The sequence below is a fragment of the Ahaetulla prasina genome, chromosome 13 (genome assembly GCF_028640845.1).
Source record: "Ahaetulla prasina isolate Xishuangbanna chromosome 13, ASM2864084v1, whole genome shotgun sequence".
Lineage (NCBI taxonomy): Eukaryota > Metazoa > Chordata > Lepidosauria > Squamata > Colubridae > Ahaetulla > Ahaetulla prasina.
This window is the reverse complement of record NC_080551.1, coordinates 2,961,419-2,987,650: the sequence shown is the minus strand read 5'-3', so window position 1 is coordinate 2,987,650 and position 26,232 is coordinate 2,961,419. Positions and strand designations below refer to the sequence as shown.

Below are 26,232 nucleotides of genomic sequence, written 5' to 3'. Positions count from 1 at the left end.
AACAAAAAAAAAGCCCTTGACAGCAGGACAAGAAGCAGTGGGTGGAAACTAATCAAGGAGAGAAGTTCCTGACAGTGAGAACAATTAAGCAGTGGAACAGTTTGCCTCCAGAAGTTGTGGGTGCTCCATCACTGGAGGCTTTGAAGAAGAGGCTGGCCAACCATTTGTCTGAAATACTGTAGGGTTCCCTGCTTGAGCAGGCGGTTGGACTAGAGAACCCCGAAAGGTCCCTTCCAATTCTGTTATTCTGCTACTGCATTTGGCCAAATGGTCTGCATTCGCCTGATGTAGTGGAAACATCAGTTCCCAATTAACTTGGGGGGAAATCTTGATCTCCATAAAAGATGCCTCTGTGTGTGTATGAGACAGAATGAGTCATCCAAGTGGAAGCTTACTCTCCTGAGACCCTCCAGCTACACGCATGATCTATGATGCTGCTCTGTTTTGTCCCAATAGTTAAGCCAGAGTATGAAATGGGGAGGATCAGGTTGGTTAATGAAAATGCAGTTTAAAAGAGGAGTGAATACTTCCTTTTGCAGGATCCAATCTGAGTCAGTCACCGGGACCAGAGCAATAGCAACAGCACTTATATACCGCTTATATACGACTTACATACCATTTTACAGTGCTTTTGTAGCCCCTCTCTAAGCATTTTACAGATTGCCTCCAACAATCCGGGTTCTCATTTTACCCACCTCGGAAGGACGGAAGGCTGAGTCAACCTTCAGCCGGTTAGGATCGAACTGCTGACAGTGGGCAGAATTTGCCTGCAATACTGCACTCTTACCACTGCGCCACCACAGCTCAGAGGAAGGGAAACAGGAAGCAGAAAAGGGAGGGAGGGAGGGGGAGAGAGGGAGAGAGAGAGAAAGGAGAATATTGTGATAGCAAGTATCTACCACGTCACAGTGCTTTTACAGTCCTCTCTTTAGAGAGTCAGCATATTGCCCGCAACAATCGGGGTCCTGGTTTTTCTGATCTTGGAAGGATGGAAGGCTGAGTCAGCCTTGAGCCAGTCAGGATTGAACTCCAGACCGTGGACAGAGTTTGCCTTCAATACTGCATTCTAACCATTGTTTGAACTTGTGCTGGAACCCATCTTCATGGAACTTCTTTGTCTGCAGAATGTTTACGATTTATACGCTCTGGTGAGACAGACGTTCCCCCAGGATGAGCTCCACCACAAACCGGAAAGCTCAGAAGACTAAAACTTCTGGTCCCGGTGACCGACCCCAGATTGGATCCTGTAAAGGACGGAGTCTCCTCATCTGATATGGGTCCTTTTCTACAGGAACACAGCCAAATGTCCCACACTGGATATCGTTTTTGATGATTTGTTGACTGAGAGTGCTGAAAATAAGATTGTTTTAAGAAATTTTACTACTGTCCAGGAAAAAAACCCGGTATTCTGGGAGAATGCAGATCTTCAGTTTTTCTGCATTATATAAAGCAGAGGTCTTCAAACTTAGCAGCTTTAAGACCTGTGGACTTCAACTCCCAGAATTCTCCAGCCAGAATGCGGCTGCGCGGGTGATAGAGGGAGCGCCTCGCGGCTCCCATGTGACACCTCTCCTGCCCAGCCTGCACTGGCTCCCAGTGGTCTTCCGGGTCCAATTCAAGGTGTTGGTCACCACCTTTAAAGCGCTCCATGGCATAGGACCGGGTTACTTACGGGACCGCCTACTGCCACCAGTAGCCTCCCATTGACCAGTGCGCTCCCACAGAGAGGACCTCCTCCGGGTACCGTCGGCCAAACAATGTCGGCTGGCGACCCCCAGGGGGAGGGCCTTCTCTGTGGGCTCCTGCCCTCTGGAATGAGCTGCCTCTGGGGCTTCAACAACTCCCCGACCTCCGGACCTTTCGCCGCGAGCTGAAGACACTTTTCTTTCAGCGCGCAGGGTTAGCTTAAAAGTAGTTTTTAAATGGGGTTTTTAAATGGGGTTTTTAATTTTATTCCAATTTTTAGGCCATATATTGAATTAGTTTTTTATATTGTTTTTAACCTGTGTTATATGTATTTTTTGTATTTTTATTGGCTGTGAACTGCCCTGAGTCCTTCGGGAGAAGGGCGGTATACAAATCTAATAAATAAATAAATAAATAAATAAATAAATAAATTCTGGGAGTTGAAATCCACAAGTCTTAAAGCTGCCAAGTTTGAAGACCTCTGGTATAAAGGAAGGGCCTTGTTAAGATCACCACCCTCAAAAACCTCTGTGTCTTTGGATCTGGGCTTTTTATCTTTGGCTGGGTGGTGAGTCATAATTAAGGAAGCCGGGAGCTATAAAACTCACTCATTTCTCTTTTCTGCTGTGCTTTTTACCTTTGTCTTCACTCTCCCCTCAAAACGTGTCTGATTTCAAGAGGCAAAAATTCTCCATCCTTTCCTGCTGGAAGCTCCACACTGCTACTTGGCTAAGTGGGGAGTAAGTTTTGGGGTCATCGGGTGCATCTGCAGAAAGTGTACGATGAGGCGTGTGGTCGCTGGACAGGAAATTATTCATCCCACACTCCCTTATTAGTGAACACCAGAGGTTGGAGAAATCCAAACAGAACCGGTTTACTGCCCTAATAAAGTACTTTTATGGAGGAAATGGGGAAAAAAAAGTTGCATTTTGCTGTCTTACCCAGGGAGTTTACCTGGGAGTTTAGTCTTGCTTTCCTCCTTCCTTAGTGCTTTTCCATTTTTTTTTCTTTTGAGAGAAAAAAAAAGTGACAAGTAGAAAATCTCTGGGGAGAAAAATTGGGGTGGGGGGGGGACATTGTGGGCCTCATCCTAATTTCAAGGATGCCCTTGAAATATTAGTGTAACTCTGCTCACCTACGGTATGTCTCTGTTTGGTATTTTATTAAAGTTTACTTATTATATAAGGGCCACCAGAGGCCCTTATATAAGATATAAGGGCCTCTGGTGGCTCAGACTGCTAAGACAGTCTGTTATTAACAGCAGCTGCCTGCAATTACTGCAGGTTCTAGTCCCACCAGGCCCAAGGTTGACTCAGCCTTCCATCCTTTATAAGGTAGGTAAAATGAGGACCCAGATTGTTGGGGGGGCAATAAGTTGACTTTGTATATAATATACAAATGGATGAAGACTATTGCTTAACACAGTGTAAGCCGCCCTGAGTTTTCGGAGAAGGGCGGGATATAAATGCAAATAAAAAAAAGATAAAAATAGAAAAAGAAACAAAAGTTTGAAAGCTAAGAGAAGGAGGGGTGCAAAGAGAAGAAAAGGAGAGAAAAGAAAGGAAGGAAAGAGAAAGAAAGAAAGAAAGAAAGAAAGAAAGAAAGAAAGAAAGAAAGAAAGAAAGAAAGAAAGAAAGAAAGTTCTATTTTTTTTCGGTGCAGTAAAATACAAAGAAAGAATTTTTGCTTCGCATTTCTAATATTTCAAGCCATTTCCATAATATTCCACAATAACAAAGTCATTCTAATCCTCAAAACCTAAAATCAGTTTCATTTTTTCAGTTTCAGACAAAGAGTTCAGAAGTGGTTTCCAAAGGGAAACAAAACTAGAGAGTTTCTTCTCTTTAATTAAAACAGTTGTGCCATCTCTGCCAACCCCATGACGTTTACCATCCATTCTCCCATTGTGGGACCTATGCCTCGGTTTGGTGTGGCAGTACACGAGTAACAGAATAACAGCATAGGAAGGGACTTTGGAGATCTTCTAGTCCAACCCCCTGCAGAAAGAAGCAAGATACCCCACACCCGCGGCCCCCAACCTTTCCAGCTTGGTGGACTGGCAGAGTGGGGTTGGAGGGGGGAAAGGGGGTGGTTTCGTGTGGGCATGCTGCTTTCACAAATGCAGCTTCGAGAGCATGAGTGCTCGCCCACCACTTCTGCGGCCTGGTTCTGAATGGGCTGTGGCCTAGAACTGTGCCACAAACCAGGGGGTTAGTGACCCCTGCCCTATACCGTTCCAGACAAATGGCTGTCCAGTCTCTTCTTAAAAGCCTCCAGTGATGGAGCACCCACAACTTCTATTGGCAAGCTGTTCCACTGGTTAATTGTTACAGATAGGTACAGATACAGATTAACAGAGTTGGAAGAGACCTTGTAGATCATCTAGTCCACATACACCCCACTCAAGCAGGAGACTCTTCACCATTTCTGACAAATGGCAGTCCAGTCTCTTCTTGAAAGCCTCCAATGATGAAGCTCCCACAACAACTGAAGGCAACCTCTGTTCTATGGGTTGATTGTTCTCACTGTCAGGAAATTCCTCCTTATTTCCAGGTTGAATCTCTCCTTGATCAGTTTCCATCCATTAATCCTTGTCTGGCCTTTGGGTGCCTTGGAAAAGAGCTTGACCCCTTCCTCTCTGTGGCAGCCCCTCAAATATTGGAACATTGCTATGATGTCCCTGGTCCTTCTCTTCACTAGACTACTAGCCATGCCCAGTTCCGGCAACCGTTCATCATATGTTTTACCCTGCGATCATTCTGGTTGCTCTTCTCTGTACTCTTTCTAGAGTCTCAACATCTTTTTTATAGTCCGGTGACCAAAACTGGATGCAGTGTTCTAGGTGTGGTCTTACTAAGGTTTTATAGAGTGGTATCAGTACCTCCCTTGATCTTAATTGTATCCCTCTGTTAATGCAATTTAAGATTGCATTGGCTTTTTTGGCTGCTGCCACACACTGCTGGCTCATATATAATGAGTTGTCCACTAAGACTCGAAGATCCTTCTCTCAGTTCCTGCTATTAAGCCTGGTTTCACCCAGTCCATATGTGTCCTTTTGGTTTTACTTGCCTAAGTGTAAGACTTTACTTTTCTCTACATTGAATTTCATTTTATTAGATAAGATTGTTCCCATTGTCAGGAAATTTCTCCTTAGTCCTAGGTTGCTTCTGTCCTGGATTAGTTTCCCCAGTTCCTTCTTTGCTCACTGGTGATTGGGTAATAAAGCTGCACATCAAATAGCAGGTTTTTGAGAAGACAGGCATTCCTACGACCTGCTAAAGAACAGCAAACAGGAATCCAGACCAAAGGTACGATCTGAAAAGAAAACAAGGCCATCACAATCTTTTTTAGACGCTCTTGGATCTGATCCCTTCATAGGCCAGAGTAGCTCTTGACATTTATGGGGCTTTGTTTGACTGCATTTTTTGTTTTTTACGATGTTTGCTGTTCGTTGAATTGTTTTCAAGAAACTTGTTTTGATCACTATGGTAACTTCGGGTCTGCGACAATGCAGCCAACAAATCCATGGGCAGTTTTCAAACTGGAGTGGAGTCCCCAAGGAATTGGTCTTGCAAACAATCGTTTTGCCTCTGTTTATAAACATTCTGGAGTAAATGAAGAGCAGCGGGGAGGTGGGGGGGAGCCAAGTGTGCTGATGATTCCAAATCGTTGCGTCTGTAGTAAAACAAAAACAAAAAACAGATTGGAAAGAGCTCTAAGAGAATCTGTCTCCAAATCGAAGCCAACGGATCTCAAGATGACAGAATAAGAGAATAACAGAATTGGAAGGGACCTTGGAGGTCATCTAGTCCAACCCTCCCTGCGTGAGTAGGAGAGTCTATGCCAGTGATGGCTAACCTTTTTGCTGTCGCGTGCCAAAAGTGGGGAGAGCGCGGGGGGGGGTGTTGCACGCATGTGCTCATACCCATAATTCAGCTCCCGCACCCCGTGCATGCACATGTGACACACCCTCCCACATGCACACATGACCCCCCCCCTCCTGTGCCCTGTTTTGGGAATAGCAGGCTTCCCTGAAGCCTCTGGAGACCACAAACGGCCCGTTTCCAGACTTCCGGTAAGCCTGGTAGGCCCGTTTTTCGCCCTCCCCAGGCTCCAGAAGTTTTCCTGGAGCCTAGGGAGGGTGAAAACGGTCTCCCTCTCCCTCCCCGAGGTCTTCTGGAGGCCGAAAATGCCCTCCCAGAGCCTCCATTTGAGCCCTGTACTTACCTGGTATCCAAACTGGACTGCGTGGAGACTCTTGCTTAACACAGTGTAAGCCGCCCTGAGTCTTCGGAGAAGGGCGGGATATAAATTCAAATTAAAAAAAAAAACCTCTTGTGAGGGGAGGGGCAACTGGGTGGGGCCAGTCGAAAATCAGCTGGAACTGAGCTAGGGCAACGGCTCGTGTGCCCACAGATATGGCTCCATGTGCCAGCTGTGCCATAGGTTCACCATCACGGGTCTATACCATTTCAGTCCAGTCTCTTCTTGAAAGTCTCCAGTGATGAAGCACCCATAACTTCTGGAGGCAAACAGTTCCACTGGTTGATTGTCCTCCCTGTTAGGAAATTTCTTCTTATTTCCAGTTTGCTTCTCTCCTCGATTAGTTTCCATCCATTGCTTCCTGTCCTGCCTTCCGGTGCTTTGGAAAACAGATTGACCCCCTCTTCTTTGTGTCAGCCCCTCAAATATTGGAACGCTACTAGCATGTCACCCCTAGTCTTTCTTTTGAGAAATGCAGTTCAGTGTCAGCAAATCCAAAGGAAGCATAAAACCTGATTTAGGTTAGCAGGGACTGTTCAGAGAGTGAACATGTCAACTCAAGCGTGTGGCTGCTGCAAACAGACCAATTCCATACGTGGATTCGTTCAGGATGGAAATGAAAAATGAAAATACTCAACACAATAAGGTCTCTATAGATGTCCACGGTGAGAGGCCACAGTTGACATTCCATGTACAGCTCTGGTGACCAACAGACACCTAAAGAGAGATCTTACAAGGCTGGGAAAGGTGCCTCCAAGAACAACCCCAACGGCTTCATTGGGACGGCAGGCTTTTTAGCTTCGACAGGAGGAAGTGGAAGAGGTCTTTAAAGGTTTGCGTTGTACAAAAATATGGATGGAGGGATGCTTTTGCCCCGTCTCTCAGAATATTACTTTGCCTACCCATAGAGCTCAATCATAGAGCTCAATCTATATAGGACGCGGTGGCTCAGGGGCTAAGACAGCTGAGCTTGTCGATCGAAAGGTCGGGAGCTCAGCGGTTCGAATCCCTAGCGCTGCCGTGTAATGGGGTGAGCTCCCGTTACTAGTCCCAGCTTCTGCCAACCTAGCAGTTTCGAAAGCAGATAAAAAATGCAAGTAGAAAAATAGGGACCACCTTTGGTGGGAAGGGAACAGCGTTCTGTGCGCCTTTGGCATTGAGTCATGCCGGCCACATGACCATGGAGACGTCTTCGGACAGCGCTGGCTCTTCGGCTTTGAAACGGAGATGAGCACCGCCTCCTAGAGTCGGCAACGACTAGCACGTATGTGCGAGGGGAACCTTTACCTTTATAGAGCTCAATCCTAGGGGATTCAGAACCAATAAACCCAACCCAGGATGAAATGTGGAACTCACTTCCCTGAGAGGTGAAGGCCACCAGTTTAGAGAGCTTGGAAGGGCGAATGGTCCTCCTCCCAACGGATCAGTAGCGGTTTGTCTTCGTGGCTGTTTACGAGCTCCCGAATCATGCAGACCGTGGAAGTGGCCAATCGCTCCCTTCTCCCTGAAGACCTGAAATGGGCCTAGTTGGCCAGTGTGTTACACAGAAAGATGGCTTTGGGGCTCTTACCATTTTTGGTAAGCTCCTCTTCTTCCCTGCCCCCTCTCTCCCTCTCCCTCCCTCCCTCTCTTCCTCTCTCTCTCTCCCTCCCTCCCTCTCTCTCCCCCTCTCTTCCTCTCTCTCCCCCCCCCTCTCCTTCTCCCTCCCTTCCCTCTCTCCCTCCCTTCCTCTCTCCCTCTTCCTCCCTCCTCTCTCTCCCTCCCTTCCTCTCTCTTCTTCTCTCTCCCTCCCTCCCTCTCTCTCCCCCTCTCTTCCTCTCTCTCCCCGCCTCTCTCTCCTTCTCCCTCCCTTCCCTCTCTCCCTCCCTTCCTCTCTCCCTCTTCCTCCCTCCTCTCTCTCCCTCCCTTCCTCTCTCTTCTTCTCTCTCCTCCCTCCTCTCTCCCCTCTCTTCCTCTCTCCCTCCCTCTCTCTCCTCTCCCTCCTTCCTCTCTCCCTCCCTCTCTCTCTCCTCTTCCTCCTCCTCTCTCTCCCTCTCCTTTCTTCTCTCTCTCTTCCGCTCTCTCTCCCCCTCCCTCTCTCTCCCTCTCCTTCCCTTCTCTCTCCCTCTCTCTCCCTCTCCTTCCCTCCCTCTCCCTCCCTCCCTCTCTCTCCTCCCTCCCTCCCTCTCTCTCTCCCTCCCTCCCTCCTCCCTCTCTCTCTCTCTCTCTCCCTCTTTCTCTCCTGTCTCCCAAGTGAGATGCCTCTCCTTGCAGCCTTAAAATGCTTACAGAAGGGCAGAGAGAATTGGATTCTCTTGGATCAAGAAACCTAAAACCATGGCTTATATTAGATATACTGACTAGTTAGATTAGAATTCTGTCTGTGGAAGCTTGTTACTTCCCGGTTTGCCCCCAAGGATACCCACCCATCCATCCACCCGTCCATCTTAACGATCCAGCCGATGCTTCTTGAAAAGCCCATGCATCTTGAAGCATACAGGCTCCCATCTTGCTGAGTACCTGGCAGGGAAGCCTTGTTTTGCCAAGCCCAACACTTGGAGGGGAGGTGTTGGGACATTGGTGTGGTTTGCTTTTAGCTCCTGGGAGGAACATCTCCTTTTGCCACAGGAAGCAGCATTGCTGACACTGGACCGCAATGGTCTCCCGTATCCTTTCCTGAGCAGGGAAACAAGGGAGTTGCCAGTCAGCCACCAGCATGGGGAACTATGCCAGTTGGCATCCCTTCCACCCAAAGGCCGAGTCGGTGAGCCAGAGAGACTGCTTAAGTGGTAGTAAGGGAAGGGTGAAGTAGGGGGTGGGGCTGCTGGGTTCTGTTGTACTTGGCACTGGCTTCCAGGTCCATGGCGGATGTTTTCAGGCCATGCTGGCACTTTGCATTGGCAGTTCTGATGCCAACCAAAAAGATCCTTCCTGCTTAGTCGTTTGGCCATCTTGTCCTCTACAGCAGGGGTCTCCAACCTTGGTCCCTTTAAGACTTGTGGACTTCAACTCCCAGAGTCCCTCAGCCAGTTGAAGTCCACAAGTCTTAAAGAGACCAAGGTTGGAGACCCCTGCTCTACAGAAGTTTCCAGGCTAGCAACTTCTCGGACTTTTGTGTACAACACACAGCACTGGAGTTGTGTCACAAAATATATGAATGAGTACCAGCACATGAAGTTACCGGGATTTTGATCTCAAGTGTTAACACAAATCTGGTGGAAAAATCACAGTTGTTAACAATGTAAATGTGATGGTGAACACAAGTCCAAAAATACATATTTTGGCAATTTATGAAGAAGTTTGGCTTTATTAGGTCAGCATAGCCAGTCATCCTATGCCGATGCGAAGAAATCAAAACTGCAGCATCAACAAGGGTCTTCAAGAGACATGGTCTTTACTGATATTTTAAAATCAGATTTTTTATATTATAAAAAGCCCAGATTGAATAAAGTAGTTGTATATTAATATTGTATGATTTTTTTTGATAAGCTTTATTTTACTTTTATCACTATTATATGTCCTTTTTGTCTGTTTGCATCTTCCTGTTGAATTGTTTTCATTTTGCAAATTTACAAATCAAAAAGTATAAAAAGGCGCTGGACTGTAGCTTTAGGGGTGGGGTGGAAACACCCCCCAAATAAACTTCAGGTAACTTTGCAGTAGGCTTGGTTTAGAAGATAATAAGGACCTAGTCTTGCAAGCAGTCTTTCTATTTCTCCTAACACCCCCCCCCATGCATTTCTAGTGATCCAGTAGATCCAGTTAATATGGAGATCCTGTAAATGAGTAGCTGACTTGTTTTGGATTAACAGCTTCTGAAATTATTTCAAGAATACCTTTAATAGTGGCAACTATTTAAATATTCATTATTTAATATCTTTAATCTTAATTTTTGATGGTTTAGCACAATTTCTAATGGCAGAGGAAGACCTGAAGTTGCGAATGCTCCAACATTGGAAATTTTTAAGAAGATGTTGGATAAACATTTGTCTGAAGTGGTGTAGGGTTTCCTGCCTGGGCAGGGGATTGGACTAGAACAGGGGTCTCCAACCTTGGCAACTTTAAGCCTGGTGGAGTTGAAGTCCACCAGGCTTAAAGTTGCCAAGGTTGGAGATCCCTGGACTAGAAGACCTCCAAGGTCCCTTCCAACTCTGTTGTTGTTGTTGTTGTTGTTGTTATTAACTTCTAGCCAAGACTTGTCTCCAGCTGTGCCTTTTCTCTGCAAATTCAGGTCACTGGATGGTCGGCTGCAGGTCTCCCATCGAAAAGGTCTCCCGCACGTCATCTATTGCCGGCTGTGGCGGTGGCCAGACCTTCATAGCCACCATGAACTGCGGGCCATGGAAATGTGTGAATACGCATTCAATATGAAGAAGGATGAAGTCTGTGTGAATCCATATCACTACCAAAGAGTGGAAACACCAGGTAGGGCCAACCCAGGAGCCCCTAGAGAAGGGGTGAGAGCGTAGAGGTCTCCTTGTCAGCAACCTGGAAGCCTCAAAGCGGGCTGCATTTGTGACTGGCTGCTTTTGTCCTTAGTATTACCTCCGGTTTTGGTCCCACGACACGCGGAAATTCCAGCCGAATTCCCTCCGCTCGACGATTACAGCCATTCCATTCCCGAGAACACGAATTTCCCAGCTGGCATCGAACCTCAGAGCAACTACATTCCAGGTATGGCATTCCCAGGAAGAAGAGAGAGAGTGGGAAGGGGCTTCCGTTCAAGGCCCAGGAACCTCTCGTCACTTTGGCACGGAGGGCTTCAGGCAGTGGTGAAATTCAAAAATTTTCCCTACTGGTTCTGTGGGCGTGGCTTGGTGGGGGGTGTCATGTGACTGGATGGGTGTGGCCAACTTTTTAAAAAACTTTTTTAACTTTAAAAAGTTTTTTAAAAGGTTCCAATGATCGGGCGGCACAGCTGATTGTCACAGCTGATCGTCGGAACCTTTTTTTTTTTTTTTTTTACTTTTTTAAAGCATTTTTAAACATTTAAAGCATATTCAACTGAACCGGTAGTAAAAAAAATGCTTTAAAAAAGTAAAATAAAAGGTTCCGACGATCAGCTGTGAGAATCAAATGTGCCGGGAAATCGTGGGAACCGGGGTATTTTTACTTTTTAAAAGCATTTTTTACTACCGGTTCGGTCGAACTGGCCTGAACCAGTAGCATTTCACCCTTGGCTTCAGATCTTCTCACAGGCATCAGGCAAGGAAGAAAAATGCCCCTTCTCTTCTCCCCTCCTGCTATGTTACCCCACTAATTATGGGTGTGAGAGGAGGATCCTTTTGAAAAGTATTGCGAGACCTTCCTCCCTTCGGTGGGCTTCCTGCTCCAGGGCCTCCGTCCGGTTATCAACACCCCCAGTTCAGTTTCTTTCCAGTCCTGACCTTCCACTGTTCCCTGGTGGGCGCCACATGTGCTAGCTCTTATTTCACAACCAGGTGGTAAGAAAGAATAGGGTTATAAAGCCCTTTCCTTATTTTTTTATTTTGCAAAGACCAAACCTTGACCAGAATTGTTTAGTTTTGTGCTCGTCTTTTGGGTCTCTCTAGCTGTTACATTTAGCAGGCAAGAGGAGGAAGAGGAGGAGGAGATCTTCTCCTGCCTGTCCCAGGCTGCAGATTTCCCCCAGCCCCCGGGAGCTCTCCTGACTTCTCCTCTTAGAAAAGCAGCCAAGAGGCATCTCCCTTTGCCAGGCTTTTAATAATTCGTTAACGTTTTTATTAGTTTCGAGTCATGCTTTCAAACTTGGTGTTTTGGATTTTGCTTGGCCTATCTTGGGACCTTGGCTGAATAGAAAAACAGACTGGAAGTCTTGATAAATAGCCCCGTGTGGTTGAGAATGGCGCAGCTTTTTGTAAAAGCTCTTATTTTAATTTTCCTCCCCCTCTTCAGAGACACCGCCTCCCGGATATCTGAGCGAGGATGGAGAAACCAGTGACCATCAAATGAACCACAGTTTAGATGCAGGTAAATCACAACCGGAAATGATTTTTTTGTTGGATTTTAAAGGAATTATTCCCTTGTCTCACAACTCAGCTCTGGCTAGGTCTTGAAAACTCATCCCATCCCTGAGAGGATTCCTCCCTCCTCCCCATTCCTGGTCCCTGTGATCTTGCCTCCTCCCCCCTTCCCCCTCCCCCTCTCTTGGTCTAAATCAGGGGTCTCCAACCTTGGCAACTTTAAGCCTGGCGGACTTCAACTTCCAGAATCCCCCAGCCAGCTTTGCTGGCTGGGGAATTCTGGGAGTTGAAGTCCGCCAGGCTTAAAGTTGCCAAGGTTGGAGACCCCTGGTCTAGTTTTTTCTCTCCTTCTCTGCCCAGGAGTTATTTTTCCTGCTGTGGCTGATGCTGACAAGAAAAGCAACAGTCCTGGGTTCAAAACCAGCCACGTAGGGAGGAGATACACATTGAACAGGGCTTAACCCCGGCTTCTTAGCTTAGTTAGGCAGCAAAAAAAATTCTTTGATGGCGATTTCTCAAGAAGAATATTAGCCTGAGAGAGCCGCAACTCATGGCTGGGGAGAACGGCTCTGTACTATTGATATAAGCCACGAGACATGACAGCTGTATCTAAAATAGCTATTTATAACCAGAAGTGACTGACTGGGAGTACAAAACCCAATTCTGCTTGTCTCCCGGTTTAGTTCCATCTTTGCCATTTGCAGTTCTCCAGAAAAAAATGTGGAGAAGTCCCTAAATAGAGGGAGGCAGATATTTCTTGAATTTGTTTGGCAAATGGCAAAATGAACCTTGTTAAAGTTGGGGGGTTTTTTTCCCTTCTTGTCGCAGGTCTAAATTAGAGGAGGTGGCGTAGCTTTGCTTTGTGCAATGTTCACCCAGTTCTAGAGCGATCTGGACACACCGGAGGGACTCTAGAACCGTAACATAGAATTTCTTTGAGGAGGTGTTGTGGAGATTAATGAGATCCGCACTTAAAACTTAGCCAGTTTGTACACTGCACCAAAATACTTTGGCTTAGCACGTGAAGACCATTCCTGTGGTTTATTTAACAGATCACAATTACGCAAACTTCGGGTTAGTGCAATGTGTGATCTGAATCACATTCTGTCTCAGAGTTACTTATTGAATTTCCTTCTGCCCCACTAGGTTCTCCAAATTTATCTCCGAATCCGATGTCTCCTGCACACAGTAATCTGGGTAAGTGTAGCATGCTGTGGAACCTTTGATTTTTTTCCCCTGGGAGCTGAAGGCAGAAAAGGCAAAGAAGGTCTGCAGAACTGTGGCTTTAATTGGGAACTATTGTGAGAAAAAGACTCAACGTGTAGCATTCTCATTCCACTTTCCCTCCCAGTTAATAGATTTATCAGGTTGTGTTTTCTCTTGAAGTTCTGCCACCTGTTTCTCTCTGGGACAAGACGAATGTACGAATACTAAGGAAGCAATCCACTCTGAGATCATTTCCAGTTCTCTTAAAAAACTATTTTGGTTCCTGATTGAGAAAACAGATGTGCTGCAGCAAGCCAGCTCTTGAATCTTGAATCATGAATATGATTTAAGTAACAAATGACTTGTGGCATTTAGCTTGTTCTTGTCAACATCCACTGACAAGAGCTCACAGACACAAATAACACTTCGCTCAACTCAGCTTGGCTTGGAGATGCTGCCCACTCAACCTCTACCGGACTGCAGTCCAAGTCCTCATCCACCATTAGGTTGTATTTATTGACAAATCTGGAAGTTGTTGTCATTTTCAGTCTTTCAACACCCATGTTGGGTCATCCAATGAAACTTTAGGAGTGGTGAATTCAAGGCAGATGCACTGATGTTCTTCACACAATGCAGAGTTAACACTAAGGAATTGATTACCCCCAAATATGATGGGAGCTGACACCTTTCGTATAAATAATTTTTATTTCCATTTTCCAACATCATATTTATGTGCAAACTATTATCTATCATTAATCATTAATCATACTGATTCAGGCCTGCCCGATTGCCACTTCCTTTCTTCACACCTCCCTCTCTACCCTCTACTACTTTCACATCCTTCATCTCCTTCACTTTACTACTTCCTCTCCTCCTTCTCCACTTCTCCCTTCTTACCCTATCTAACCTTCTTATTCCCTTCCTCCTTCTCTACTCTTTCCTACCTACTTTCTTCCCTCCTTCTACTTCTCTCTCCTTTTTTTTCTGAAATGGCAATCGAGCATCCCCAATATCATTTTAAATTTTATTTTCATATCTTCAAAAATTACTTTGCATTAATAATCAATCCATGTATCATTCTCCCCCTTCCCCCCCCCCAGACTTCCCAGAGCAAATACCGGGTATTATAACCAACAATCACAAGCTAAAGTATACAAAATAAACATAACCTCCCACCTTTAAAAATTTAAAACTTTAGATCCCCTCACAATAAAAATAAAGAGATAGGAAAGAATATAAAAAGAAAAAAAAGAAAAGAAGCAATACCAACTTCACATATTACATCTTTTTACAATCCATTTTTAAAATTAATCCATCTTCTCAAATTCAATTTTTTTTCCCACTTGTATATTCCTTCAAATTTCGTAAGTCCATTTCTCAAATTACAGTCCATCTTCTCGAACTCAAATTTTCATCACTTATATATTTCTTCAATTGCCATAACATTTAATGTCCATTCTTCTTACAGTCCATTTTAAAAATTAGTCCATCTTCTAAGATTCAAATTTTTCAGCTGACACCTTTGATGACTTTAAAAGAGAATTTACGCCAGTGAATGGAGAACAAAGCTGGCCATTAAGATGTCTTTCCGTAGCAATTTGCCTCTTACTTTGGGTACAGAAAACGCATGTATGTTGCTGGAATGTCTTTGGTCTCATCTTCCCAAAGTTATGAGCCCTGGTGGCGCAGTGGTTAGAATGCAGTATTGCAGGGTAATTCTGCCCATTGCCAGCAGTTTGATTCTGACCAGCTCAAGGTTGACTCAGCCTTTCAGCCTTTCAAGGTTGGTAAAATGAGGACCCAGATTGTTGGGGGCCATGTGCTAACTCTGCAAACCAGTTAGAGGGAGTTTTTAAAAGCATTCTGAAGCAGTATATAAGTCTAAGGGCTATTGCTATTGGCCAGGGTAGGAGCAAAAGCTGGATGTCTATTCTAATTAGTAGCAATTATCTCCAAATCTTTGGTAAAAATGGCTGTCGACAAGCTTGCCATGCATCATCCTTCTGCAATGTGGCAGCAGGTCCCAACTGCATCATCAGCCAGCCGCAACTCTTCCATGCCTTCGAATGATGTTGAATGACCAGCGACATCTTTGGATAGGGGTCAAATACATGAAGAGGGTGGCCACTGCCATGTGACTAAAGCTTCTCTACTTCTTCATGTGATGGTGCACATATCGAAGTCATGGTTGCTTGTGCCAGTGTGGTGGTCATCTTCTTCATTTTCTGACCTTTCCCCTGCCACTATGCACAGCATGGGATAGTTTCCCAGGACATCCTTTTCCTGGACCAGTGAATTCTGCACATTGCTCAGAAGAAGCCAGAAGGTGGCTTGGATTTTTTTAAAAAGTTTTTTATTAATAATTCAAAGTTAAAAGCATTGAACATAGATATGACATCACTGGTTCCAAGCATCTTCCAGCACTTTAAACTAATACATAATAAACTAATGATAATATAATAATATCTTTCTTAAACCTTATACATTATTTACACATAATATAATAATAATTTATACCTTATTTCTATACAATTACACATATCTATACATACATATACCTATCTATACAATTCACATACCCATTTATCTATAATAATGTATATATTTCTAGTCTAACACTACACATTTCTCTCGGCTATCCTCCTTTTATCTAACCATTCATAGAATTTTACCCAGATTGTACTATAAGGTGGCTTGGTTTTGACCTCACAATTTGTTTGTATCTGCCTGTCACACTTTGCAAACCAAGTGCTATATTTTATATTTGAAAGCATAATGTCAACCCAAAATGGTGGTTTATTCAACAAACCATGATTTGGCTAACTGGAGGGCATGTATTGAATGTGTAGCTTGATTGAGAGATGCCTTTAGAACTGAGTATAGCGCATCATTAGCAAAATAATTGCTTCCCCCTCCTGGAGGAAGACTCCTGGAAGAACTAGAAATGCAGCTACTCCTCGACTTACAACCACAATCTCTGATCCTAAGCAAGGCAGTTAAGTGAGTCTCACCCAATTTTAATACCTTTTTTTGTTGCTACAATACCGTTAATAACATTTAACAGAATAATAGATTTGGAAGGGACATTTTCAGACAAATGGTTGTCCAATCTCTGTGACTCTAGAAAGAGTGCAGAGAAGAGCAACTAAGATGATTAGGGGGCTAGAGGCTAAAACATATGAAGAACGGTTGCAGGAATTGGGTATGGCTAGTCTAGTGAAAAGAAGAGGAGACATAAATAGCAGTCTTCCAATATCTCAGGGGCTGCCACAAAGAAGATGGGGTCAATCTGTTCTCCAAAGCACCAGAAGGCAGGACAAGAAGCAATAGATGGGAACTAATCAAGGAGGGAACCAGCCTAGAATTAAGGAGAAATTTCTTGACAGTGAGAACAATTTAATCAATCAAACTTGCCTTCAGAACTTGTAGGTGCTCCATCACTGGAGGCTTTTAAGGAGAGATTGGAATGGTATAAGGTCGTCTGCTTGAGCAGGTGATCAGACTAGAGCAGGGCTCTCCAACCTTGGCAACTTTAAGCTTGGAGGACTTCAACTCCCAGAATCCCCCAGCCAGCTTTGAATTCTGGGAGTTGAAGTCCGCCAGGCTTAAAGTTACCAAGGTTGGAGACCCCTGGACTAGAAGATCTCCAAGAACCTTTCCAACTCTGCTGTTCTGTTATTCTATTATTCTGACTACCTATACACATTTTAATTATGGACTCCCTGCACACATTTTTAAGCGGCTGGCAAGACTATCCGTGTGAGAAGAAGCAAACTTTGTCCCCTCCTCCTTTTTCTTGCAGATCTGCAGCCGGTCACCTACTGTGAACCGGCCTTCTGGTGCTCCATTTCCTATTATGAGCTCAACCAGCGAGTGGGGGAGACATTCCACGCTTCTCAGCCCTCGATGACCGTGGATGGATTCACGGACCCATCAAATTCAGAGCGCTTCTGCCTCGGCCTGCTTTCCAATGTCAACCGCAATGCAGCAGTGGAGCTCACCAGGCGGCACATTGGTAGCCTCCATTGCTTTGTCTTTGGAAGAGGGGGCTGGAAAGGGGAGTGGGGCGGTGGTGGAAGGTACTCGGCCCCTGCGGAAACAATGAACTCGGCCAGGAGAGTTTAGCCATTAGGTTTTTTTTTTTTCTTACTTTAAGTTGGGGGTGGGGAACTATGGCCCCTTTATGATCTGTGAACTTCAACTCCCAGAGTTCCTTTCAGGCATTTAGGGAGTTGAAGTCCACAGGTTATAAAGGGGCCATAGCTGCCAGGATGGGTTCAGGAATTCTGGAAGTTGAAGTCCACAGGTCGTAAAGGGGCCATAATTGCCAGGCTGGGCTCAGGAATTCTGGGAGTTGAAGTCCACAGGTCATAAAGGGGCCATAGCTGCCAGGATGGGTTCAGGAATTCTGGGAGTTGAAGTCCACAGGTCATAAAGGGGCCATAGCTGCCAGGATGGGTTCAGGAATTCTGGAAGTTGAAGTCCACAGGTCGTAAAGGGGCCATAGTTGCCATGCTGGGCTCAGGAATTCTGGGAATTGAAGTCCACAGGTCATAAAGGGGCCATGGCTGCCAGGATGGGTTCAGGAATTCTGGAAGTTGAAGTCCACAGGTCATAAAGGGGCCATAATTGCCATGCTGGGCTCAGGAATTCTGGGAGTTGAAGTCCACAGGTTGTAAAGGGGCCATAATTGCCAGGCTGGTTCAGGAATTCTGGGAGCTGAAGTCCAAGGTCATAAAGGGCCCCCTTGCCTAAAGTGATGTTGCATATTTAATTACACAAGGCCGTCTGGCTTTATTATCGTTCTTGTTTATATAATAAACTTAATGTTTGGAAGGCATTAATTTTTCTGTGATCTTCACACAGGCACGCTCTTTAACTCTGTTTATTACAGCTGGCTCTCTCACCAGCACAAATGGAAAGCTGGACTCTCTTGCACGGGATGAGAGCAGCGGCTTTACAAACCAGTCTATCAAAATCTATCCAAAATCTATCAGTCAATCCAATTTTGAAAAGGTTGTGTTTCTTAGTGGTGCTCTTTTTGAGTCATGTTAACAAACCATAACATTTTTTTCCAGCAGGCAGCGATTTCCTGGAGTCAATGAACAGAGGGAATTAAATAGAACTAGCTGCCATGCTTTGGAGATTCCAAAAAACCCCCAAACAAACTTTGTTCCAGCTGTAGTGATGTCATCAGTTTTGGCCTTTTTAAATAATGGAATTTCCATCAGTGCCTCTTCCTGGAGGCTACAGAAAAGAGGGCTGACTTATTAGAAAGCAATTTATAGCCTAAGATAAGTTGCATGTGGTAGTGGCTACAGCACAGAGAAGGCACATTCCAGATGTTTCAAGACTATACTTCCCATCAGCCTTTAGCCACGTTGGTGAGAATTGAAGCCCCAAATTCCTGAGCAGCATCAGATTGCCTCTCCCTGGGATACAGAGTGGGTCAGCTTCTGTCCAGCTCTCCATTTCTCCTCCCTTGGTGACCCAAGATAGGTAATTCAGCCGAGCCTTCTCGCTGCATGGCCATCAGGATATCCCAAAGATGTTTTTCCAGAAGGCAGCTCTTGGGTTTTTTTTCCTTGAAAATGTTTCACCTCTCATCCAAGAAGCTTCTTCAGTTCTGGACATTTTCAAGAAAAAACCAAGAAAGTCCAGAAATGCCTTTTGGAAAAAAACCTTTGGGACAACCATGACCTGGATGATTGAGACTCTCCATAGACATAGATACATTACCGAGCACCACATAAGTTGATTTTTGGAAGAAGGGGGCAAAGCTTTTCCGTGCCTCTTGCTGCCAGGGAGGGGGAGGGGAGGGAGGGAAGACCCAAAGGAGGATGTCCTTCTGGGCTTTCAAAAAGAGACTGAGCTCTGCCTTTGCTGTCCTGATGCTGAACTGTGTTTTCTAGGGAGAGGAGTTAGACTGTATTACATTGGAGGGGAAGTTTTTGCCGAATGCCTTAGTGACAGTGCCATATTTGTCCAGTCCCCCAACTGCAACCAGCGTTATGGCTGGCATCCAGCTACCGTGTGCAAGATACCACCAGGTAATTTATTTTGACTCTGCTTCCCTTTGTGTTTTATGTTTTTCTCTTGTCACTGTCCAATGAGTTGGCCCAGAGGACTGACTCCATGGCAGGGGTCTCCAAGCTTGGTCCCTTTAAGACTTGTGGACTTCAACTCCCAGAGTTGGAGACCCCTCTCTATGGCAGGGAATCTGTGCAGTTGAGAACCACAATAGGATTTCCATAGGAGATTCTCTCTCTCTCTCTCTCTCTCTCTCTCTCTCTCTCTCTCTTTCCCCCTCCCCAAATTAGCGGCCACTTCTAGGAAAAAATGAAACACAAACAACGAGATTTCAGACCGTGTTGTTGTTCTTAAAAGTCCGTATTGGCATGTTGAATGCACGATTCGACTTTTCAAGAACTTGGGTTTTCTGGAAGACTTTACGCCAGGGGTCTCCAACCTTGGTCCCTTTAAGACTTGTGGACTTCAACTCCCAGAGTTCCTCGGCCAGCTTTGCCGGCTGAGGGACTCTGGGAGTTGAAGTCCACAAGTCTTAAAGGGACCAAGGTTGGAGACCCCTGCCTTATGCAGTTTTGCGAAACAATTTGCATTCATCTCCTTTTTGGATCAGTTTAAACTCTAAACTTTAAAAAGGGCCTCTGGTGGCTCAACAGACTAATGCAGTCTGTTATTAACAGCAGCTGCTTGCAATTACTGCAGGTTCAAGTCCCACCAGGCCCAAGGTTGACTCAGCCTTCCATCCTTTATAAGGTAGGTAAAATGAGGACCCAGATTTTTGGGGGCAATAAATTGACTTTGTATATAATATACAAATGGATGAAGACTATTGCTTGACATAGCGTAAGCTGCCCTGAGTCTTCGGAGAAGGGCGGGATATAAATGAAAAAACAACAACTAGTTGATAGCTCTGTTGTTGGGTGTGATGGAGAAGTAGAAGGAGATTTTTTTGCATGCACTGGAGTTGCAAGGAGAATTATGTCCAAGAATTTCTGAATAAGGGGCAGATCTAGGATTAGACCAGGAGAGAGCAACGATGACAAAGTGGACTTCAGTTCGGAGAAGTTGAGAATTCTGGGAGTTGAAGTCCTCAGCTCATAAAGTTGCCATCGTTGCCCACCCCTGGATTAGACCTTACCCAGTTGGTGTCCTTCAGATGCATTGGCACTGCAGGCAACACATGTATGCCCAACTTATATCTAGACAACAACGTATTGCTTTTCTTTTTCCTTGCAATAAATATATATCTGTATTCTCTCACATAGCTCAAAATCTTCTTTGGAATATTTGGCTAGCTGGACTCATGCAGGGAATCCTAAAAAGGCCAAATACCACTATTGGTTTTATGACACACATCCAAATCTGAATGACTTCCATGAAGGAGGCCCAGTTTGAACCGCCTGTCTCTTTTCACTTGAAGAAACAGAGTTTCAGCCACTAAGCCATTTTTGGATTTCTTGGTTAAATCCCCAGTACCAGAAGTTGTTTATGCTGATGGTTTAGATAAGTAGCAGTTTCTATTGAAGCTGACATGAACACTTTAGATCAACCTTGGCAATTTTAAGCCTGGAGGACTACAACTCCCAGCTTTGCTGGCTGGGGAATTCTGGGAGTTGAAGTCCTCCAGGCTTAAAGTTGCCAAGGTTAGAGACCCCTGCTTTAGATCAGTCTCCAACCTTGGTCCCTTTAAGACTTGTGGACTTCAACTCTGGGAGTTGAAGTCCACAATTCTTAAAGGGACCAAGGTTGGAGAGCCCTGCTTTAGATGATGAGCATTAAAGTAGGAAAGAAAAGCAGGTAGTCCTCGCGTTATGGCCAGTCATTCAGAAACTGTGTGAAGTTACGGAGGGATTTCTCTCTGCTTCCGTTTAATGACCCACGTGTTTTGGGATTACCACAACAGCTGGGATTGCCTGGATTGCTGTGGCCAAGCTATGTGGTCCCCTGGCGTTGTAACTAGAGGACTTCCTGTATCCCATCATTTTACAGATCCCAACAGTAATAAAAAGAACAGTTTTAGCTTTGTAGAAACCTTTTTCTTTCTTTCTCAAAGTTATGTGTCCTGCTCTACTTTTCACTAGTTTTTGGCTTTCTTCTTTTATTTGTGAAAAGCTTAACCAATTTAGAAATAAGAAACAGCTTGCCTTGAATATTTTAAAACACTTGGTCTTATGACTGAAGATGCACTTAAAGAGCGTTGTCTCTTGAGATCAAAAAAGCTATGAAAGTGCTAGAAATCCGAAGCTGATTTGGGGAAAATCTTGTGCTGCAGACCTCATGAACTGCAATTGCAAATTTTTTTGGTGGTGTTTAATTTCAGAAAGAGCCGCCTGGGTGTTTGTGGGTGGTTTTAACCCAGGAATGTTGTGTCTCTTGCTCTTCCATGTCAGTGTAACTCTGGCCATGATTGCAGATCAGCAGATCCTGCCTGCTGTTTTTTGGAGCTGGTTCAGAGCTGAAGCATGCAAGAGAGGCCAAGCCCTGAGCCAGCTCCGAAAAGTAGCAGGCAGGACCTGCTGATCTGCAATCAAGGCCAAAAAACCTTGTCCTAGGCTGCATAAACAGAGGGATAGAATCAGGATCGCGTGAAGTGTTAATACCATTTTATAAGGCCTTAATAAGGCCACACTTGGAACATGGCATCCAATTTTGGTCACCACAATATTAAAAAAGGACATTGAGACTCTGAAAAGAGTGCAGAGAAGGGCAACAAAGATGATTAAGGGCCTGGAGGCTAAAACATATGAAGAACGGTTGCTGGAATCGAATTATGTCTAGCTTAATGAAAAGAAAGATAGGGATGACATGATAGCACTCTCCCAATATTTGAGGGATCTTACAAAGACAGGGGGGGGGGCGCACCATTTTGCAGAGGACCAGACGGTAAGATAAGGAACAATAGATGGAAACTAACCAAAGAGTGATCCAACTTAGAAGGAAGGAGATGTTTCCTAACGGTGAGAGCAATCAACCAATGCAAGCAAGCAATCCGCCTTCAGGAGTTGTGGGTGCTCCATCAATGGAGGCTTCAGAGCAGGTTATGGATGGGAGATTGAATGGAGGCCAAAGGAAGCAGTTAAATTGGAAGGAGACATTTCTACTGACCACTTCGCTGTTGGGGCTCAACGTGGTGGTTTTGCCACCCCTGCCTATTAAATTTCAGACCGGTTAAGAAATGAGAAGGTCCCCAGAGAAAGAGCTATTTTAATTTACGGGGTTACTTATACAAGGAGACCTCGACTTACAAAACCATTTGTTGAGCGACCATTCGATGTTACAGCGGCACTGAAAAAAAAGTGACTTGTAACATGGTCCTCGGATTTATGACCATTGCAGCATCTCCAGGGTCACGTAAACAAAATTCAGGCACTTGGCAACCAGGATGTATTTATGACGGTTGCACCGTCCTGTGTCATGTGATCACCGTTTGCGACTTTCCCAGTTGGCTTCTGACAAGCAAAGTCAATAAGAAAAGATGGATTTGCTTAATGACCATGTGATTCACTTAACAACTGCAGTGGTTTGGTTAACAAGCATGGCAAAACAGGTTGTAAAATTGTATGCAACCGCCTTGCTTAACAATGGAAATTATAAGTCAAGTTGTTATAAGTCAAGGACTAGCTGTAGCTTGCTGGCAGGTGTCTAAAAAGACATTCTCAGTGGTTGCCTCCAAGGTGGACCATCCATCCCTTCTTCAAGGACTGAGTTCTGACATTTCTCGCTCTGGGAATCCTTTTGACAGCAGGAGTCCAGCTGAAGAATCCTAAATAGCTTTAGAGGCTCTGCTCACATCTCTTGATGATATTATCACTCTGAATAGATGAGCACCTGCCCTTGAAGGGGCCACCCAAAATTCAAATAACAGAACAACAGAGCTGGAGGAGACTTTGGAGATCTTCTAGTTCAGGGGTCTCCAACCTTGGCAACTTTAAGACTTGTAGACTTCAAGTCCCAGAATTCCTCAGCCAGCTTTGCTGGAATTCTGGAAGTTGAAGTCCACAAGTCTTAAAGCTGTCAAGGTTGGAGTCCCCTGTATCTAGTCCAACCCCGTGGTCAAGTAGGATTGTAAGTCATGACGTCTTTTGCTCCTTTATTGATCTCCAGGTAGATGATGGCTATTACTGCCCTCTCAAAATATCTTTGAAAAAAAACACTGAACTGTTGACCATGTTGGCCGGTGTATTCCAAGCCTACATTGTCTAGGCTACAAGGCTCAGTAACAGTCAGGCTGGCCTAGTATTTGTATGGGATATCCTTTAATTTGTACAATAGTCTGCAGCGTTGATCTTGGTGAACCTTCTATACCGCTGCAGCAAAACTACACAGACACATCAGAAAATGCAACACCAATTTTTAAAAAAGGACACAGTGAGAACACAAAATTATAGGCTGGTCAGCTTAACATCCCTTCCAGAGAAATTGGCAGAAACAGCAATCAAATTAAGAAAAAAGAACCAGGCACAGTGAGGAATACCCTCCCATTGCTTCTCAGCCTTGGCTACTTGAAGATATGTGGGCTTCAATGCCATGCTGGCTGTGGGATTCTGAGAGCTGAAGTCCATACATCTTCAAGGGGCCAAGGTTGAGAAGCACTGCCCTAGAGTCCATAAAAGTAAATCCTACCTCATCAACCTCCCACTTCTTCATTTTTTTAAAAAGAAATCTTTATTCCAGCAGTCTCTAACTTGAAATTCCCCAGATCATCAGATGTATTGGACTTTTGCTCTCTGTTTACAGAAACACAAAATAGAGTTGGTTTTTTTAATAAAATAAAAGCTTTAAAAGGTTATCTGTCCTTCTGATAATTTCTGACCTTAGTGAGTAGCTAATATTCATAATGATTTGATGTCCAAGGTGGGCTCTGACACTTTTATTAACCCAGCAACTAACCAAATTAATATATTATGACAACACAGCTCTTTGGCATTTATCTGTTCGCTAGCAGAGCAGATACTAACGTGTGTCTTGCAGCTTCACAAACCTCACATTGCGAACAAGAAGCTCTTGATTGGTTATTTAATGGGAAATTTACTGTTGAACGAAGGCGGTCTGCTTTTTAGAAAATAAGAGACCTTCCATTTTTAAAAAAGATTCTAGAGTTTTGTGTGTCTATTTCACTAACCTGGAAGGAGAATATTGTGCCTCGTCTGTGGTGAACTACTGAAGGACCGAAGAGCACACGAGGTGATGCTGTTTGGGAAATAGCTGCTAACGTTGACCCTCTTGTTGTGTTTGTCCTCTGTCCTCCACAGGGTGTAACTTGAAGATATTTAACAACCAAGAATTCGCAGCCCTCCTGGCTCAGTCGGTCAACCAGGGCTTCGAGGCCGTCTACCAGCTGACACGCATGTGCACCATCCGGATGAGCTTTGTTAAGGGCTGGGGGGCCGAGTACAGGTCAGCATTTCAGTCTGGGAATGGAAGGGGAGCTCGGGGGGGGGGCAGAATTGTGTGGGGGAGCTTCCCTAGACCTCAGTGCCTCTTGGATTGATTGGGTGATTGGGGGGCTGAAGGCTAAAACATATGAAGAACATTTGCAGGAATTGGGTATGTCTGGTCTAGTGAAAAGAAGGACTGGGGGTGACATGATAGCAGTCTTCCAATATCTCAGAGGCTGCCAGAAAGAAATCAAGGTCAACCTGTTTTTTTTAAAGTACCTGAAGGCAAAACAAGAAACAACAGATGGAAACTAATCAAGGAAAGAAGTAACCTGGAATTAAGGAGAAACTTTCTAACAGGGAGAATAATTAACCAGTGGAACAGAAGTTGCCTTCAGAAATGGTGGGCGCTCCATCACCGGAGGTTTTTAAGAAGAGACCGGACAGCTACTTGTCTGGAACAGTAGAGTCTCCTGCTTGAGCAGGGGAGTGGATTAGAAGACTTCCAAGGTCCCTTCCAACTCTGTTCTTCTGTTATTCTTGGGCCTCAAGATGGCTGGGTGAAGAGGCAGAGAGACGACCAGCTATGTGGCCCTCGAGATGAGATGGTGTCGTTTCGGCTGCAGTTTGGAGTGCTGGATGTGGTCCTCTTTATGATGGCCATTTAGGGAATTGGAAGGCAGGAAGGAATTTTTACAGGGAGGTAGAAGAGGGTTGGGAAGAGGCCCGAAGGTGGGAGAGTGGGGGTTGAATGCATGGTTTGGGATGTACCAAGGTGGGGGGGGGGAGCACAGGACCAAGACTGCCGTCTGCAAGGACCCCAGAAAGACTGTGTCTCTGCCGGTGTGGGGGGGCGAGGGGAGGGGAGAAGGGGAGAATCCTGGCCCTGCTTCCATGAGCTCCTGGGAACGGTCGGCAGCTGTGGCTTCCCGGCGCTGCTTCCCATCTCGGCCAAGGAAAGAGTGGGCGCCCAGACCTCTCACATTACCTCTCGCAGCTCTTCCAGATGTCTGGAGTCCATCTTGTTTTGCTGTTGGCTTGCTTCCTCTCAGGCTGCTTTGGGCCTTGGCTGATGGCCAGGGTGTCTAATGAGCTCCAGATGTGCACGCTGCTGCTGCTGCTGCCTTGGGTGGGGCTGGGAGATCTTGGTCCTTGAAAAGAAACAGCTGGCCAGAGCACGTTCTGTGCTTTTGTGCATTGCAACTCGCCCCTGGCTGCATGTTAAGCAGGGGTCAGCAGGGCCTTGTATCCCTTGGTCTCCATCCCAGAGCTGCTCCCCTCCCTCCCTCTCCCCCCTTGGAGGAATCTCATCTTGGGCCTTTCTGCTATGTGTCTTCAGAGGGGTCACTCTGGGGCAGAACCTGGCTAAGCAGGTCGGCCTGCCTCCCTCCCTCTCACCAGGGGCTGCAGACCACGTTGTTGGCTGGACCAAGCTGAAGGCTTCTTGCTCGGGCGTCTGAGTCACACAGCATCAGCCCGATCTTTCAGGAAGCAGAACCGGAAGGCGATGGGCTTCCTCCTCTATTGTTCTTCCACCCGCTGCTGGCATTCAAGGAATGCTGCGGGGGATTTCTAAGGTTGTCAGTGGTCATCAAGACAACGGCCTGGACTTGGTGCACTTGGTCTCTTGAAGCCATTTGCACGGCTTCCATCACAGCATCTGGGAACAGCCAGTGTCGGGTGTCAAGAAGACCTGGCTTTTATCTATCGCAAATCTCACCTCTTTTAGG

The 26,232-nt window shown here is 45.4% G+C and overlaps 1 protein-coding gene across 1 annotated transcript in view; it reads left to right on the top strand.

Moving 5' to 3' along the window:
- SMAD3 (SMAD family member 3) overlaps nt 1-26,232 on the top strand; it is an 81,347-nt gene that overhangs the window by 46,734 nt on the left and 8,381 nt on the right. The window contains exons 2-8 of the mRNA XM_058155916.1: nt 10,160-10,353; nt 10,468-10,602; nt 11,824-11,898; nt 13,038-13,088; nt 16,900-17,112; nt 19,010-19,147; nt 24,377-24,521. Of these exons, the coding sequence (XP_058011899.1) occupies nt 10,160-10,353; nt 10,468-10,602; nt 11,824-11,898; nt 13,038-13,088; nt 16,900-17,112; nt 19,010-19,147; nt 24,377-24,521 (951 nt within the window). The remainder of the gene's footprint in view (nt 1-10,159; nt 10,354-10,467; nt 10,603-11,823; nt 11,899-13,037; nt 13,089-16,899; nt 17,113-19,009; nt 19,148-24,376; nt 24,522-26,232) is intronic.